At 42.7% G+C, this 18,096-nt stretch overlaps 1 protein-coding gene across 7 annotated transcripts in view; it reads right to left on the reverse strand.

Annotated features, from left to right (window-relative positions):
* Nucleotides 1-1,361: 1,361 nt before the first annotated feature.
* Nucleotides 1,362-18,096, reverse strand: part of ACVR1 (activin A receptor type 1) — an 83,326-nt gene continuing 66,591 nt past the window's right edge. For 3 of the 7 annotated variants that reach the window (XM_034654596.1, XM_034654598.1, XM_034654597.1), the window contains exons 3-6: nt 11,213-11,476; nt 8,768-8,979; nt 5,269-5,368; nt 1,365-1,626 (exon numbers count right to left, since the gene is read on the reverse strand). In XM_034654596.1, the coding sequence (XP_034510487.1) occupies nt 1,442-1,626; nt 5,269-5,368; nt 8,768-8,979; nt 11,213-11,476 (761 nt within the window). In that variant the 3' untranslated portion in view covers nt 1,365-1,441. Of the gene's footprint in view, nt 1,627-5,268; nt 5,369-8,767; nt 8,980-11,212; nt 11,477-18,096 lie in introns of all 7 variants that reach the window. The other 4 variants (XM_034654594.1, XM_034654593.1, XM_034654592.1 and 1 more) reach the window with 3 other exon arrangements.

Consider the following 18,096-nt stretch of genomic DNA (forward strand, 5'->3'; position numbering starts at 1 on the left):
AAAACGCATGTGACGCACCTCAAACAATGCTCCCTGCACGGTAACGATCACTGCTGTTACACATACACACCTAACAGTGACACAAGCTTGCGTGCGATCGGATGCACAGCACAGCTGCAAAGTGAGGGGGTGCAGAAAAGTGCAAGCAAATCCACTGGGAGAAACTGGAAGGGAACTGAGACACTGTGACGGAAGGAGGGGTGGTTGGAGTGTGGGGTGGGGATCAGGGGTGATCGGGACTACAAACAAAGGCACAGACACCTCAATGTTCATGGTGATCCCAAGTGATGGCAAATATCCAAAGTGGCTGCCATCTGGGGGTATGTGTAGAGAGCGTTGGAGACTCCTTGGGAACCCAACAAATAAGGAGTCTGGAATGCCAGGCCCAGAAGACACAAATGTTAGGCAATGGAGGAGTCGTCAAAGACACAGTAAGGAGTATCTCAGCTACCCAGTGAAAGATAACTCAGGGTAGCAAGATGGACTGGAGACGGGAGACCAAAAGCAACGACAGGAGCAAGGAGGACTGGGTGACAATTAGGTCCCCACAGCTAAGGCAAGGGGAGAAGACAACTGCAGAACACACAACTCGAAGATGGAACACAGCGCCACACTGTTAAGGCAAAACTTTAGACAACTGTCAAACCGTTCTTGGCAGACAACCTGACTCGGGTTTAATACTCAATTGGCAGTAACGGAATAGAAACAAATTCCAGCAATGGCCTTCCGATGAGCCAAATCTCTTCCAATCACCAGGAAGTGGCCAACACTGTCCTGTAGAGTCAATTTCTCTATAAACTTTATATCCACTATTCAAGAGGCACTCTGAGCAGCATTCATCATACATGTATTAGTATAAACACACTGAGAGAAACTTTCCGAAAACAGAGAAGTCAAAGGGAGCAAGGACATTCTCATCCCTTATACCTCCACGGCAGTATTTCAGTGGGCTCTTCACAAATTTCACAAATGGTTCTAAGCTTTAGTTTCCAAATTAAAATGGATGCTAAATCCCTCTGTAAATCTGGGCTTTAAAAACCATGCCTAGTTTGAGGGAACGTGCATTTAATTACGATGTCCCTGGGAGCTGTGAATCTCTAGGAAATCGTCCAAAGAGCTTTCTTAGTTTGATTCAATAAATATTCAAAAAGGGTGCGGTAAGTAGAACAACGGAGGAAGCCTTGAAGTGAACAATATGGGGTAAATTCTTGTTGCTTAAATAACAACCTACAGAATAAGAATTAGCAATAATGGTTTCATTTCCATCATCCAGAGAATCTTCAAACTCAGCTTCTTTGCAGGTTTAAACAAGAAATTAGTGTTAAAAGAAAATTAAACCTGATATAAATGCTGATGATTCCTATTCTCACTTTTCAGGGGAGACTTGCAAATTCACACACACACCAAATCGGAGAGGGCAAAGGTAGGCAATTATTTCTGTCTAGATAAAATTAATGAGGGGATTATCTTTGTACTTACCCAAAATATTTTCATGCCTCAGCATTACAGTGTTGTACAATTCTGTTTCCCTGAACCATGACTTCTCATCCCGGGAGGAGAAGATCTTCACAGCGACGTTCTCCCCCTGCCAACTGCCCCTCCACACCTCACCATACCTGCCTTTGCCTGGGGAGAGCAACACAGAGGTGACATGGGACTGCAGGACAGGAGAGGGAGCCAACACATTTCTTGCCCACAACTCTTACCCCTCCTGGTGTATACTTGAAAAAACCTAATTTAGGTATCTAAATACCACAACCTTCGCCTGTGAAGACACACAAAAGCGAGGTGGAACCCACCCCTCCAGCCACCCACTGTCAGAGCAAATCCAATACCCTCAGTATCTACATCGTACAATTAGCTGCTAATTACAAGGCTTACAGCTAAATTCCTCTATTAAAAGGTATGAAACATATATGGTTTTTAAAAGTGCACCAAAGTTAGTAAAACTAACAAAATGGTACAGAGTATTAGATTCCAATGTGCTGAAAGCCCCCCACCACACACACACAAAAAGCACATGTGGCTAAATTGAATAGCTGACTGGATTTCCTTCCCTTCCCTTCATACGAGATCAACGCGGACATTTTCTTGGGAGTCCAAATTTACGTATTTACATATGCATTTATGTTTTTCATAAGGGAGATGATTAAGTTTGAGATCTGTGTTCTGAAGGATCTAAAGAAATACACACACACACACACACACACACACACACACACACACACAAAACAATGCTGTGGAGGGGACCGACAAGCAGCCACTACCTTCCCTAAAGGATTTCTTGGCTGAGGATATATTTCAAAAGAGGATTTGCAGTCTTAAAGACATAATCCCAGAACAGTTCTGATTCCTGACATTGGTCATGGGTATTTGCTTGTTAGACAGCCCCCGGGACGCCAGAAGTGGGCCACACCGAAAGGGCCCCTTGGAGACAGCATTTCCCAAAACGCGGTGACTCTAGTTTGTGATCGGCTCTGGGGGGTGCCTGCCCCTCCTGCAGCAGCAGCTCAACTGTCAGCCTGGCAGCGACAGGCTCCCTCCTCCGTTCCTGTCCTTCGTTACAGGTAGGGGTGCTCAGGGGGCTGGGAGGAGGAGATAATTACCACGAGACCATGGGGATCAACACCAGGTATAATCAGGGCAAAGACGCACGCGGCGCCTAGATAACGATGCAGCGGGAGATACACCTTGCAGGGCAGCAGGGCCTCCTCCCAGGCAAGGGGCTGCTGGGAGCCACAGCTTGTAATGAGCAGCTGCAGCTCCACCTGCACGCACAGGAAGACAGCTCTTTGCTCAAACACTAAGCCACGAGCACCCAAACATGGAGAAAGAAAGCAGGTCTATCCAGGGGCTTAGGTCCTGACACAAAATCAAAACCACTCAATCTAGACTCCTTCCTGACAAACAATATCCTTATGAAATACCAATGACTAATCTAAAAGGATGTTAAATGTGGCCAGTAAGTCATCATTGTGGGCTGCTGTCAGGTCGCAAAAATAGTATTTAGAGCACGACTCATTTTAATACAGTCATAGCAATTGCCCAGCATTTGTAGTCCAAGATGAAAGCCAGTGCTCAGTAAGATTTTACAAAACAGGCTACTGGAAAACAGTATGCTGATCTTTTCCTGCCTTTGGTTACATTCTGTATCTTTATTTGCCCTTTGTCCTCACAGTCTCATTAGGAAGGAGAGAAAAAATATCCCGGAGAATTGTACACATTACTATAAAGTTGCCTTAAATCCTTTTTTCTTTTTTCTTTTTTTCTTTTTTAAAGAAAACAGAGATGGATGTCAGGATAAGTAGACAGATTTAAAATAGAAACCTACTTCAATGGTTTTCAAATGCTTTTAAGTTGTCAAATGCTTTTTAGAAATGCAACCTTATTCAGAAGTTCCTAAAAACAGAAGCAGAACTGCCCAAACGTATGGGGCACAGAGCCCCCATGGGAATCCATACGGTAACTGAAATTTGGGGGGGTTCACAAATCACTATCTGGTAACAACTCATCTAGTCCAACTTTGAACCCCAAATGGTAACATACTATCCAAGCAGTTCATCGCATACATTTTTATTCAGGGCCGCACCACACAAACACTAACTATAAGCTACTGAAATGGCATTGCTTTTATGAAAGTCTTTAGCACTGAACCAACAAAATGCTATAATTGAATTTACGCTATTTCCAAAAATGCTCAAGAATATCTACACTACCAGAAACAGTGTGTGTTTTTAAAGGTGCAATACTGTTTTGCCCTTTGGACCCTGGAGGCGGGCTCTGAAAACTGATAGGGAGATTGGCTGCTCTGCGACTGGTGAGCGGCCACGGCACAGGAGAGAGGGGGTAAGCAAGACAGGTAAATGGCCCCTGTCGCTGCCTTCTCACTCCTACCCAAACACCCCTGTTCATAAGCAAATTGGATGTTAAGCAGTACAAGAGGAAAACCCTGGTTGTACACAATAGGCACATTTGGGGCATTTCCATTTGTATTTTCTCCACTCACAGTCCACCGTGGAAGAGAAGCAGGACGTGTGGCTCAGAGACAGTCCCAATAGCCGCAGACCCAGAGCAAAGGCAACAGGCTCCTGCTGGTCACTTGTGTGCCTACAGGTGACACTTGCTGCTCAGACTACACTGCCTAGCCCCCTTTCAAGTTTGGGGGTGTCCTGATTTCCGTAAAAACAGAAAGAAAGTTTGGAGAATAGCACCCCGGTGGTGAAGGCAGCTTATGACGTCCAGCTACCCCCCAAAACCATAAGTTGGGAAGACTGGAGCTGCCAAGAAAAGAAATCAGGAGAATCAGAAAGAGCATGGAGACTGCAAACCTATCACAGCCTCTCTGGCCATCCCTGCACGCTGCCCAAAAAGAAATTAATGACAACTACCACGTGACTCTCAAATACCTGCCAAATACAAGTAAAACTAATAAAACTCAAAACATCTCCCCCCAAAAAAGGCATTTTGCACCATCTTCCTGGAGAGCAATCAGCAATTTATAAACAAGCCATAAAAATGTCACAAATTCTGACCCAGGAACCCCAACTCCTGGGAATGTACTCTGAGTTTGCCAAAGAAAGGTATAATATGTGCAAAAGCTTTCTCGAGTAGTACTGTTACAACTCAGTGATCATTCAAAAGACCATCGTTACGCACTCTTTTAAAATATTTGTGATGTGTACAGATATATGGAAATGTCTACGAGCTTAAAACTGGAAGAAGGAGCATGCACTGTATACACATTATGATTGCATCTATATATAAATATGTTCCTCGATGGGGAAAAAATGGGAGGCCATAGAGAAATGCGTATTGCTCGTGTTTAAACAAAGCAGTTATACAGGTAGCTTTGGTAAACTTATCTCATTATTTCTAAAGGCAGCAGGAGAGTGAGAGGGCTTGGAGAACTGCCATAGGCAAGTGCACTGTCCGACCGCCTCCTCACCTCAGATCGCTCAATGCCTGCAGTCAGGAGGGGCCATGCTAATTCACTTCTCATGCCTTCCCATCATCCCAAAGGCTTTACTTGCAACTGAAAGCTTTTGACTAGCCATTCTTCATACTAACTAGCAATAGATTCCTTTGATAAGAATTCCAACAAGCTGAGGCACTCCAACGTAAGTCCCAGGGAACAGATACAGAACCACACCGTCTCAGTCATTTCACGAGCAACAGGCAACACAAGGCACATTTTTCCAAGTTCCATCCTGCTTCTACAGCCAGGGCTAACATTGCATACAACCCACAAAGAAGAGAAAAAAGAATTACCAACACACTCCAACAGTGTGATCTGACGAGCCACTGTTCTTTGTACCAGAAAAGGGAGACCAGAGCCGCTTCCTGATGTACATGAATGATCCAGTAAATCCTGTGGTTCAAGACAAGGAGAAAAAGAAACTACTGAGAAAAAGCTCCCAGTTTAGACGACGAGCATGCACATCACTGTAACTCACATGGAGATGCCAGTCCTGGACAGGGGGGCCTGTTAGTGTGCATGGAAAACCCCACTGGAGGAAGAGCTGGTTTTCTTAGGAAAACCAGAAGCTAGCCCTTTCCCTAATATATGATAGGTTTTCATGAGGGATAAGCTGTCTTTTCTTGCATCGAGAGTTTTAGAATAAAAAAATATATATTGATTTAAAAAAAAAAAAAGCTGAGTGGCCAAGGTCAAAGATGCAAATTAGAAAGTCCAAGAAGCAGGGCTGAGCACAAGGGGAAACAGTAGAAAGAGGAGCAAGCAGAGGAAAAAGAGGGGAAGGGCCTTCAAATCCAAGGCCTGGGCATAACTAACCATGTTCTGCTCTGCTCATAAGAATCTATAAAAGGATTCACTTCAGTTGATATGTCAACTGAGGAACTCAAACAAGGAACAAACAAATTGGGAACAAGGAACAAACAGTGTTCCTTGTTCTAATGTTGTTTCTTTGCAAAGTCTCCAGTGGCTACGTGGGTCACCTAGCTGGTACACTCAAGCAGAGAGGGGCCATCTGGATGGATTACCCTTTAGGAAGGTGAGGAACAAAAGCACCATAGAAGTTAACCCTCAAATGTCATTTCTGGGTGTGAATTATCCACAAATCGGGGGGGGGGGGACTTTCATTGAAAACATAAAACCATGCTCCAAACCTACTTCTAAAAATGAACATATTATGAAAAAAATTCCCAGTTAGTTCATTCATAAGTTTTCCCTTTTGATTCTCAGTGCAAGCCAAGGAGTAGACGTCCCTTTGTATCAGGAATGGATTACTTGGAATACACGGTATTGTGCCCATGGTGATGATGGTAAGGTGGCAGTAGTGTTGAGCTAACATTCCCCAAAGCTCACTCTTTCCCAAACATTTTAGCTGGCCTGTTAAAGCAATACATTGATTTGTGTGAATTTCATCTTCTTTTACTTACTCTGAGCACCACTGTGAAGTACTGTTGATCAGCAAAATTACCAAAATCTGAACATCCAAAGGAAGATATTTAGAATCCTTAAAAACCACAAAATGGATAATCAACAAGAAATTGAATGTGGATGAAGTAGTTTCACATCTCCCTAACCATCTCTTTTGCTGTTCTTTTTTCTCTTTATTCATTCAATTTTTTTGAGAGAATAATTCTGAAAATTAAACAAATGTGTTTTTTTCATAATGTATAATCGTGATTTTAAATCTAGTTCATAGACTTAAGGCAGGCGGTTGGCATCAGCCAAAGACTAACGAACATCTCCTTCAACTCCTGGACCCCAAGGCTGCTTTTTCAAAATAGGAGGCTGTTCAGTGAGACAGGCTTTGCTGAATCACATAAATGAGCATGTCACTTAAATAAGCAAGTACAGACCAATAACAACAACTTGTTTTAAACAGTGTTCTTTGCTGTGTTATTGTTATGGCAATATACTATCCTCTAACATGGTTGAGTTGGGAAAACTATTTTTAGCATACACTCCCATTCCTCTTCCAAACTTACAGAAGCTACTTACACAGTGAGTTACACTAGATATTCCTATCATTGGCCATGCTGGTTAGCAGTTTTGGGGAACGGAGTTCTGATTAATCTACTTTAGACTCTAGCTTTGCTAAAGCTTTGTCAGGATTCAGCCTCGTATCTTGCTACTGACTCAATAAACTCATTGAATTTTCCTTCATAGGTGAAACAAACTTCTAAGTACATTTCTCTACTTTGGGAAACAATGTCCTCATCTCCTCTTTTCCCCAGTTCCGCCATACCACAATCTAAATAGGTAGGGAAAAGGAAGAAAACAAGGTTCCTTCCTGTTTTTCATACAAAAATATATGTTTGACTGGTGGCCCAAGAATGGGAAAGGCAGGAGGATGGGATATTTCTCAGCCTGTATCAGCCACCATCAAATGTTTTAACAACTCACTAAGGTTGGTCCAAGAAGAGCACCCGAGCAACAGAGACCGGTGAGGGCAAGTTTTCTCCAGCACAGAGGAAGGTGGGGAGCAGGCTTACCTGCAGACCTCCCACACTCGTAAGCTTGTCATCTAGCAGAACAAGACTTAATACGAGATGATCTTAGCTGATGCACGGCCATAACATTAAACAACACTGGGTCACATTAGAAAGTTATTACATGACGGTCTTCCATCAAATATGACAAGGGGAGTCTCAGCTGGGTATCAGCATGTCTTTAACACCTAACACTCACTGATCTTCACCTTTTTCAGAGAAGGATTGGACTCAGCATAGGATCGCTTCAGAACGTTATCATTCTCTCTTCTGCATTTTATGGTGACCTATTTATAGCAAGTGGTTCCCTTTTCTCACTTAAAGTTTAAAGTTTCTTTCAAATTGACACTTGACAATTTTTAAAAGTAAAAAAAGGAAGGCACTTTTTCATGTGATTTCATCATTGAAAAATATGCAAAAGAATAACTTTAAAACATTTAAATACAATGGTGTCTGACCCTAAGCTGTCCATGAGGGTAGCTACTAGCCACATGTTGACTTTTAGCAAGTGAAATGTGGTTAGTCTGAACTGATATATGCTGTGAGTGTAACATATGCACCATATTTTAAAAACTGAGTTCAAAAAAACAAAAAAGAATACAAAATAGCACATTCAAAATTCTGATTAATGATTATATGTTGAAATGGTACTAACTATATATATTAGGTCAAATATGTTGTTAAAATTAATATCACCTATGGTGGGGGTTTTTTAAACTTTTTTTTTTATTGGCCACTAGAAAATTTAAAATTACAGATGTGGCACACCTGTTTCTATTGGATAGCACGGATTTAACCAAATCCGCACTCCACAAGGGGGCAGCACAGGAGCGCGAAAAGTTTAATAGGGGCTTTTTTTGGATGTCAACTTTTAAAGCCTTAAATTACAGGGTATTAAAATAATCTAGAAGAGAAAGTGATTTTAATGTTAAGCAAAGGTGCTTTTTCTGAAAGCACTTTTATTGCTAAAAATAGAGTAACTGAGTTACTCCAAGCCATCCCCATAAAAAATTAGAGGGCAACCATTCTCTGCACCTTTTCCCTTACTCCCAACAGAAAAATAACTACCAAGAATCTACTAAAATAAGACACCTCCCTCATTGAACAGAAATGTCTGTCTAAAATAAGTATTCTCACATAGGGGAGACTAAACAGGTGCCAACACAGGCTTGCCTAGGACACAAGTGACCAGTGGTATGTGTGCACACTGTCCAGTCCCCAGCTACTGGTCAGCATTTCACGATGGAAATAAGAAAGCATGTTTCGCCATCTTCGTTATGTTGGGGATTTCCTGGGGTCTCAAACTCACGGCTAAAGTGCTGTCTCCAACATTGGTGGTGATGAGCCCTTCGATGGTACCGTACTCCACATCTCTGGGATTGAGTCGTTCTTGGTTGCGCCTTTTAAATTTTCGGAGAGCGACTCCCAGTAGGCAAGCTAGAAGGCATACTGCAAATACTACGGACAGAATAATGAGGCCGACCTCCAAGTGGAAATTCTGCGTTCCAGGAAAGGACTTCCCTGGAGATGGGGGAGAAAAGGAATGCAATTGGCTGTAAGGATCAAGGTTTACTGATTATTTAGCATAACTGATACCTAACGAGTAGCTCGTGAGCCTGACCACCGGGTCTCCCAAGTCACAAACTGTTAAAAACTAAAATACTTCCTAATACCTGGCCAACAGCCCAGTGCTTTGAACCATGATTCATTTCGGCACAACCAGAGTTGGAAAAAATCCACCAAGAACCAACCATACTAATGCACATATGTGGAAGTACACTGAGGATAGGAAGTACTACACAAATCTCTGGTATTACTCTTACTAACGCAGATTTGATCTGTACAAATGTTTCATCCTGAGCCCTTAGAGACAGAGATTATGATGTAGTATTCCTAGGAGAAAGTGCTATCTGAGTTAAAAACAAATTACCCAATCTGTGGTCTCTCTCCTCAGTGTATCTTGAATGTCTACCACGGAATTCTCATTGATCTTTCCACATCACGATTTCTGCCTAGGAACCGATTCATTCATCTGTTCTTTTACTCACTTATTCAATATTCTTTCACTCAAAACATCCATCCACTGATTCACTCTCTCGCCTAATCACTCATTCACCCCCTCGCTCGGCATTATCACATCACCCATTCAAACATCCGTGCACTCACTCCAACACTCACACACCACTCGGGCAAATACTTGCCTAGAGAGTTAAATAAAAAAATGTCTTGGTTGGATAGCGATGGTCCATAATTAAAAGGTCCCCAAACAACAATGATCTCTGCATGTCAGACCCCTTAAGATACGGTGTCACCAAAAGCCCTGGTCCTCCCCACATGCCTTCTCCACGTCTCTGCCTCGTTCCACAACCCACAATCCTTCCACAAGCCTGACAGCCTTTCTACATTTCTTTTACGTTTCCAAATCCAAATTAATCAACGACTTGGCACATAATACCCCATGGTACATGTCATTTGTACGATAAAGTGTAAAACTAATTATATACAACATTAAATTATAAATATGGTGCCTCCCTAATTGAATTAGAAATTCCTTAAGTAAAGAAAATAAATGTTCTGCTACAACTCAGAGTCTTGCAGAGTGCTCTGCAGATTAGGAAGTTTCCACACTGTAGGTCTAACTTTTGTGTGAGAGCAGATACTTCTTCACGTCCATCCACTCCGTTAATTACAATTTAATTCACAAAGGTTAAGAGTAAAGTTTATTCCATCAAGTACCCTTTTAGTTTTAGCCATTTAAAAACTTAATCTCGCTTTTAAAAATCGTCTTTTATTATTCAACCCCATTTGCGTATCAGAATTAACATTTTCTATATGCCTTCAGGTCATCATCATAACTGAACTACTGTACAGCATAATCTTGTACCAGGTTTTTCTTTTTTCTTTTTTTCCTTTTTCTGTCTCCTCCCCGGCTAGCTGCCATTTCTGGCAGTGGGCGATCCCAGTAGCCTCTCCCACTCCACTTTTTTGGTTTATTTCTTCTTTTGTGAGTGTAAAATCAAATAATTCTGCCAATTAAAAATGTACTATAGGGTAAGAGAATCCGCTGGCTTGGAATGAGTCTACAAAGCCTAAGGAACATTAATATTTGTAGGGACTTTGAGATGGCAAATTAGGGCTCATTTTATGGGGTAACAGTTTCAGAGGAAGACTGATTTCCACTGGATATGGAATCCTTACGAATACAACATGGAGAAGATTCCACATAAATTACCAGGCTCATGTGAAATCTGACCCAGCTTCAAGCTTCTGTGATGGTTCACTGGGAAATCAGTTATGGGAGCAAAGTTAGTGGGGCTTTGTCTCTTTCCTCATGAAGAAAGAAACCTATTCCACTCAGCCACCAGAGTCTTGTTCCATTTTCCTTCCCACACACTCAACATAGAGATGAATATTTACCAAGCAGAACTGTTTCCAAAATTATGATATCATGGCTCCTGGACAGGAAAAGGAGCTGTTCACCTGCACATGACTACCAAGAGAGATCCGGTCAGCCAAGCCGTCCCCATGATGGCCATTACCTTGCTCACTTACCCAAAGATATCTATCCTCCTTTTAGACTCCAAAAGGCCATGCCTTTCCCTTCCTCACCTAGAGCTACCTTTCTTGTCACTCAAGGCCTTTAGTGCAAAGAGTAGGAGGAAAGCCTTGTGGCTACTTCCATCTTTAACCCATACAGAATCAGAACACCACCAACGGGAACCCTTGATCTAGAAACAGAAAAGTCCATGGGAACCTTTAGTGGGCAGCTGGGCCGTGATGTTCCTGTTACACCAGTCCCCTTGGCAGCACTCCACAGCTTGGCCAGGTGATGGTGGGGTCTTACAGGTCATCTTTCCCTGCTCGTAGACCTGGAAGCAGCCTTTCTGGTAGACATGGAAGCCATCATTTATGCTCAGTGAGGAAAAGCACTGCTGGCCTTCACAATGGTCCTCATTCCCACAGGAGAGGCCTTCACACACACACATGTAAAGTTTGGGGTTCACCTTGGGCTTCTCATCTGCAAAGGAGCAAGAGGAAGGGGGAAAAAAAATCACTACATGGGTTTTATTCCCATTAGTGGAACAAGACAGTTTTTCCAAGACCATTACAACACCTTTACCAAACAAAAAGTCAGGCCAAGAATCATCGTTGGCCTTGATGTCCGCATTTTGTTATCTTGTATCTCTCACTTGACCAACCACCAAATAATAATCACCTTTCAATATATGAGTGCATTTATACGGGCTGTGTACTCTTTTAGGTCATACAGGCCAAAAAATGGTTATCATGTACCCACAGGCGTCTGACAATGAACTTCCCCCACTGTGGTTTTCACGTTATCTTCAGCCTGATGGGCTCTCACATCCCAATTTTCTTGCATCAAAATAAAACGTTCTTCTAGAACATAATGCTCATCACTTTTATTTTATGTTTAAAAAAAAAAAAAGGCTCCTAAATATATGGCAATTGTTAATACCAGTTCCTGGCAACTCCATACTAACCCATCAACTAGTAATACAAGGAATGCTGGTGTTCCTGCCGTTATCTGTAATTTACCAGTATAATCAAAGAGTTGCCAAGAACACAGCCTGTAATTACAAATATCTCTTACCAATATTTGCAGCTAGATGTTTAGACTAATTTTTCAGCAGTAGTAACATAGAAGTTTTCATGTTGATTACAATGGAAATTCATAGCTGCTTCCACATTTTTGACTGGCAGAAAAAAAACTGGCACCGATTACTGAAGATGAGGGTACAAGGAGACAGAGGGAAGAGAACAATGTTTTAAGAGGATGGTAACAGGTAGGACCATAGGAGCAGTCCACACCTGGTAGGTCCAAGGTGCGATGGAAAGAGGCCGAAAAGTATCCTCCATCAGTGAAGCCACCTAATCAGACCTCCTAATTATCTTTCTCAGGAAACACTCATTTGCTATCTGATTTTTCAAATCACTCTTTCTTTTCCCTTCCCTTGTTAGAATGATCAGTTCAGACTTGCTGGTCCCAACAGTTTGCACTAGTCGGGAAGGAAAGTGAAGATAGAATGTAAACAGCCAAGTCCTAGAGGTTCTGAAGCTGCGTTCATGTAAAGGAAGCCAGCTTCCAAAAGCTCCCTCCGAAGGTCTATGGCACAGACTGACTGCCTTCTAATTCTTGAACCCTCTATAGCAGGTCTGTGAGATAACTGCTTCTTTCTTAAAATAACAGGTCGGGTGGCTGTGCTTTCAAGAGGAGACCTTAAGGTAAGGTCTTTGAAAATGTCAAGTTCATTTACACAGATTTGTGTGGGTGTGTGTAGAGACGTGGGTTATCTCAAAAAGATAAAAGTGTTCTTAATCTTTCTTCTTCCCTCTTCAAAGAAGTGAAAAATAGTTCACTACCCACTGTAATGTGGGTGCCTCATCCCACAGAGTAAGTGCATGCAGACACACAGACACAAGCCTTCTATTTATAATTGACTTGCTAGTTCTTTTGAAAACCACAAGGGGCTCATCCAAGAGCAAAGACATGCCTGAAAGCAGAAAATCCAAAATAGCCGCTGACAGTGTATGTATGTCACCAGTCTCACCCCCGAGAATCAAGAGCCTCAGACATTTTTAATGAGCAAAAATTTTAATGAGCCAAAAGATAGTCTTTATTTTCCCTGTCTCGAGAAATTCCAGCAACAATCTATTTCTATGAGGATGAGAAACATATATATCTGTTGACATAATCCAGCAAAAAGTTTACACTTGCCAAAAGTGAGTTGAAAGATAATATTTCTAGGGAGTCTAGACATGCTTGCCACTCTTCAATGGCACAGAGCTGGGCTGAGGGTTGCCAACTACGCTGCCCAACAGGTGATGACTCTTTGGAGGGAAATGGATAGGCAGGGTAAGGGGGAGAGTTAACGGTGTCATGTTGATTTGTTTGTGATCTACAGCAGGAATTTAAAATACGATATTTTAAAACTATGCAATAATGCATTTATGAAAATTTGAAACACAAACATGTATTTTAAAATCCTAAATATTTTCAAAAGTCAAAGGTATCCTAAGATACATACTAACACATTAAAGAGCTTGTGTCTGTTAACACAGGGGCTATGGGGTCAGTGTTAGGAAGAAGGGGTAAATGAAAATAAGGTACGAGAGTAGCTGTTCACGGACTGATAATGGACTGAGGTGTATGGATTCCTCAACTCACTGCACCTGTGGTCCAGTAGGAGCAACCACAAACAGGTAACGCAAGACAACAGACGTCTTGCTCATCATCGAACCTATTGAAATGGATGGTCCAGGTACAAAACAATTAACGACATCTTGTGGTTATAATAAAAAATGTGAATTTAAAAAAAAAAATAAGATGNTGGATGGTCCAGGTACAAAACAATTAACGACATCTTGTGGTTATAATAAAAAATGTGAATTTAAAAAAAAAATAAGATGATAATANAAAAAAAAAATAAGATGATAATAATTCCTTTCATGTACACTCAGACTGAACTCTAGTTTTATTTTTTTTAATGATTTTATTTATTTATTTGACAGAGAGAGAGACAGCCAGTGAGAGAGGGAACACAAGCAGGGGGAGTGGGAGAGGAAGAAGCAGGCTCCCAGCAGAGGAGCCTGATGTGGGGCTCGATCCCAGAACGCCGGGATCACGCCCTGAGCCGAAGGCAGACGCTTAACGACTGAGCCACCCAGGCGCCTCTGAACTCTACTTTTAAACTCAGAACCTGGGGGTGCCTGGCTGGCTTAGTCAGGAGAGCACGCGACTCTTGATCTCAAGGTCGTGAGTTCAAGCCCCAAACTGGGGGTAGAGCCTACTTTAAAAAAAATAAAATAAAAAATAAATAAAATTAGAGATCAAACTGAACTCTAGCTCCATAGACATAAGATGTGGATTGCCCTTCCAAGGTCCCTATCATTCGACAGGATGTAGGGATGATCTGACAGATGTCTGGAATGTAACCTACAGAATTTTGCCAGAATTGAGCAGCCTGAAGTAAATACCATCTTCAGTAAAAGTCAACTGACTATACCCAATCATGCAGTGCACACAGGCATCCTGGGTTAGAGACTGTAATCAGATCTTATCCTGTGGGGATCAAAAACTAAGTCAAAGGGATTCATTCATTTATTAAACACTCTCCTTGAATCTTTATATCCCTCCACTAATGGTACACAGACGGCCTGGGGTTGACTACCTTTAAATAGGTCATTCTTCTTAAGGTGTCAAACACTAGAGTTTTCATCGCCTCACCTCCACAATCCAGAAAAAGAAAAAAGGGGAAGAAAGATTGTTGTGAATGATACGTGATAATTAACTTAATCTCTGCTATGAAGAACCATGAGCTCACTCCAGCAGTTAGCTAATGGGAAAAGTACAAAACCTTCGCCAGCTTCCCTTCCAATTGTGCTTCTCACCAACATTTAATCTTCTTAATTTGTATATTTCCATATACCTACTTAGCAGAGCCCTTCATGAATCTATTTTTTATATACCACCAAGTATAAATGAAGACCCTGAATTCATAAGTCTGTGAGAATGGCCGCATGTCCCACGCACATGCCTGCACGCACACACACATTAGCTAAATGCCACTTTGGCAGCTCGTCCAACGGAGTGGATTAGTCGAAGAGATGCCAAAAAGATTTCTGAGCTCAGATTACTGATTCAACAAAGAAGGTTAAAAGCAAGGTAGCAGCATTTTCATATCTTCATATCCACAATTCTAAGAACACAGCCGGCCCCAAAATACCCATGACTCACTGTTTTAGTCTCGTCAAAATTTAGGAATAACCGTAACATGCGTGGGCCTGTGATAGTTTATTTGGAACGGGTTGGGGGGGGGGCAGGGGTAGCGCACAGAAATGTACGAGTGATCACGAAATCCCTTGTAGGGCCACAGGTAAGAGTCTGTGGACCTCTAATCTCTCAGACAGTGATAGGAAGATAGGACACATCGAGGCGCACCAAGGCACGGATAGTCACCTTCCGCGACTGATTTTCAACAGGACAGGAAGCGCCGCATCTGATACGAAATTTTACACTTGCCTGTGCAAATAACTAGGAAGTGCCCTGGCAGAAGGCAACCAGTCTACTCCACCTAACTGACATTCATTTAAATAATTCAGTAATTTAAATGTCAAGCCAGAGGTATTCCCTGTCTGCGAAGCTCACCCACATTGTTTGTTTTAAACGGCACCTCCCAGCATTACTCAGTGTTATGGCTGGCACCGCGTGCCCTTTGTATCACCAGAACCAGGTCCCCGTGAACATACTGGCAGCCCGGGTCGGAATGGGAGCAGCAGGGAGTCCTGGACTCGCAGCCAGTCCCGGCAGGATTGGGGCTGGCTCCACAGCCAGAGGTGCAAGGCTCAATCCCCAATCTTTTCAAAGATCTTTCTTGTTCTGGGCGATACTCCACGCATCATCTGGACACACCTACTCTCGTAGCCTAACTGCAGGCAGTCACAGGAAGGGGCAGCACAACGAGCACTGTGGACTTTAACAATGTCCACGGTTTGCGATCATCTTGTACCTCAGAGTAAAAGCAGTCACATTTTGTTTTATTTTACTTATGTATTTTTTAAGATTTTATTTATTTATTTGAGAGAGGAGAGAGAAAGCACAAACAAGGAGCATGGGAAAAGCAGACTCCCTGCTGAGCAGGGAGCCTGACACGGGGCTCGATCCCAGGACCCCCGGGATCACGACCTGAGCCAAAGGCAGACGCTTAACCGACTGAGCAACCCAGGCACCCCTTGCATTGATGTTTTAAGTGGGACTTGAGAAATCGAAGCACACAACACTGTGGGCTTATCCTCAACATTCTCAGTCAGGCACTCCATAATACTTTAAAGCATTTAAACTGATTATCATTCTAAATGGTGCACAAAACCTCATATTTCCCACTGAAGTCTGACATAAAAGACAAATGAGAAAACACTACAAGTAAACCAGCCTGCAGCTATGACCCCAGAGGTCAGCAAAAGGAACAGACAGAATTTCTTAGAGACTCACCTCAGAGTAGCACAAACAACAATGTGGTGATTAGACTATTCTTATAAAAGCCGTATAGCTCAGAATTTTACAGGCTAAAAAAAGGAACCCCAAACATCCCTGGACTCCTTCCAACAGCATAAATGATTCATTCATTTGAAATGACAGCTTATATTGGGCTTATAGATATGGGAGTCCTTCCATGGCCTCCTAATCCAAGAGTGCAGCTTGGCACTGCTCCAGAATCGGAAAGCATTTGAGATCTGTGGCATTAAACAAAGGCTCAGTGATGGATTTTGCAATGCCAGGTATCACTGCCAGAAGGCTGCTCCTAAGACAGGAACACAAGGTCAGTCTGGAACGCCTCATGAAGGGCATTTGATGGTCTGGCAAGACGGCAAGCTGTATGCTCGGGAATACAGTACACCGAGTCTAAATGCTCTCGTTATAAAACACCCATTCGGGGAACCCAAATCACTTTTTTTTTTTCCTGATGAGAGAAACTGATACTTGGCAAAGTTGTAACACCAAGAAGAAAACATATTCCAGGAGTTAAGAAAGATCAAATAGGATCACATATAAATTTGAATAACAACAACAAAAAATGATTTCAGGATTGCCAGGATTTTGAACTGATGATGGCTACAAATGTGCCCTTCCTCCAGCATTCTGGAACTGAGCAAACGGCATCCCCATTCAGATGTAGCCCTCTCTGCCTGCCATGATTCTCGAAATAGAGACAGGGTGGTTCATGTGGCCACAAGTCCTGGTAGAGCTGACCTCCACCTCGTCGGGCTCCCCTCATCACCCCTCCAATTGTGGAAGGCCTCTCTTGCTCCAGGATGTCAGGTCCTTTTGGTATGGAATTTCCTCCACAGGGACGGCTTCACTCCCTCCCTGCCACACCCCATTTACCCAGTTAGCATCACCTTCCCTTCGGAGAAACCTTTGTTCATACCCTCAGATTTAAAGTAGGACGCACGTGCATACACTCCCCTGCATGTGTCTGTCTGGCTACTGAATGTCCAAGCCTGTCCTCTAGACTAGGAACACCGTGAAGGTAGGAACAGCCTATTCTGGCCACTGTCATATACCCCCACCTGCCTCAGTAATTGACAGGAGTACAAGCCTGACGAGTATTTGCTTCAGAATGAATTTTCTCCTCACAGAAGGGATTTAGAGGTGGGAAGAGACATGATGCTGGTTTTCAGAGCAGACTGAGCCTATAAAGTCTTTAAATGTCAGCAGAGATCTTAAGGCAAGGCTTAGTCACTGAGCCAGCATGTCTGTGCAAACCACTTCTTCCTAGAGGAGCTCGCCATAGCGTCACATCTGTTCACCTACTCCGGCTTACAAGTGTAGAAAATTAATACTTGTGGTGGTACAGTAGGTGTTCTGTTTGCCTGTTTGTCTGTTAGAAGAAAGAGGTAAAATACAAGCGCCCCTAAAACAAGGAATTATTTAATACATTAATAGAACAGCAGGGCTTTTATGGAGGGTCCTTCCTTGGATAGCTGATGTGAGGACTTTCGGCTACTATGATGCGAAGGTGATCAGAATGATCGACACATCTTCAGCGCCCCGACTCCAGCCACATGAGGGGAGTCATGCAGGACTTGCCCGCTCAGCAGTGAAAAAGATGCCCCCGG

Source organism: Ailuropoda melanoleuca, chromosome 2 (genome assembly GCF_002007445.2).
Source record: "Ailuropoda melanoleuca isolate Jingjing chromosome 2, ASM200744v2, whole genome shotgun sequence".
Lineage (NCBI taxonomy): Eukaryota > Metazoa > Chordata > Mammalia > Carnivora > Ursidae > Ailuropoda > Ailuropoda melanoleuca.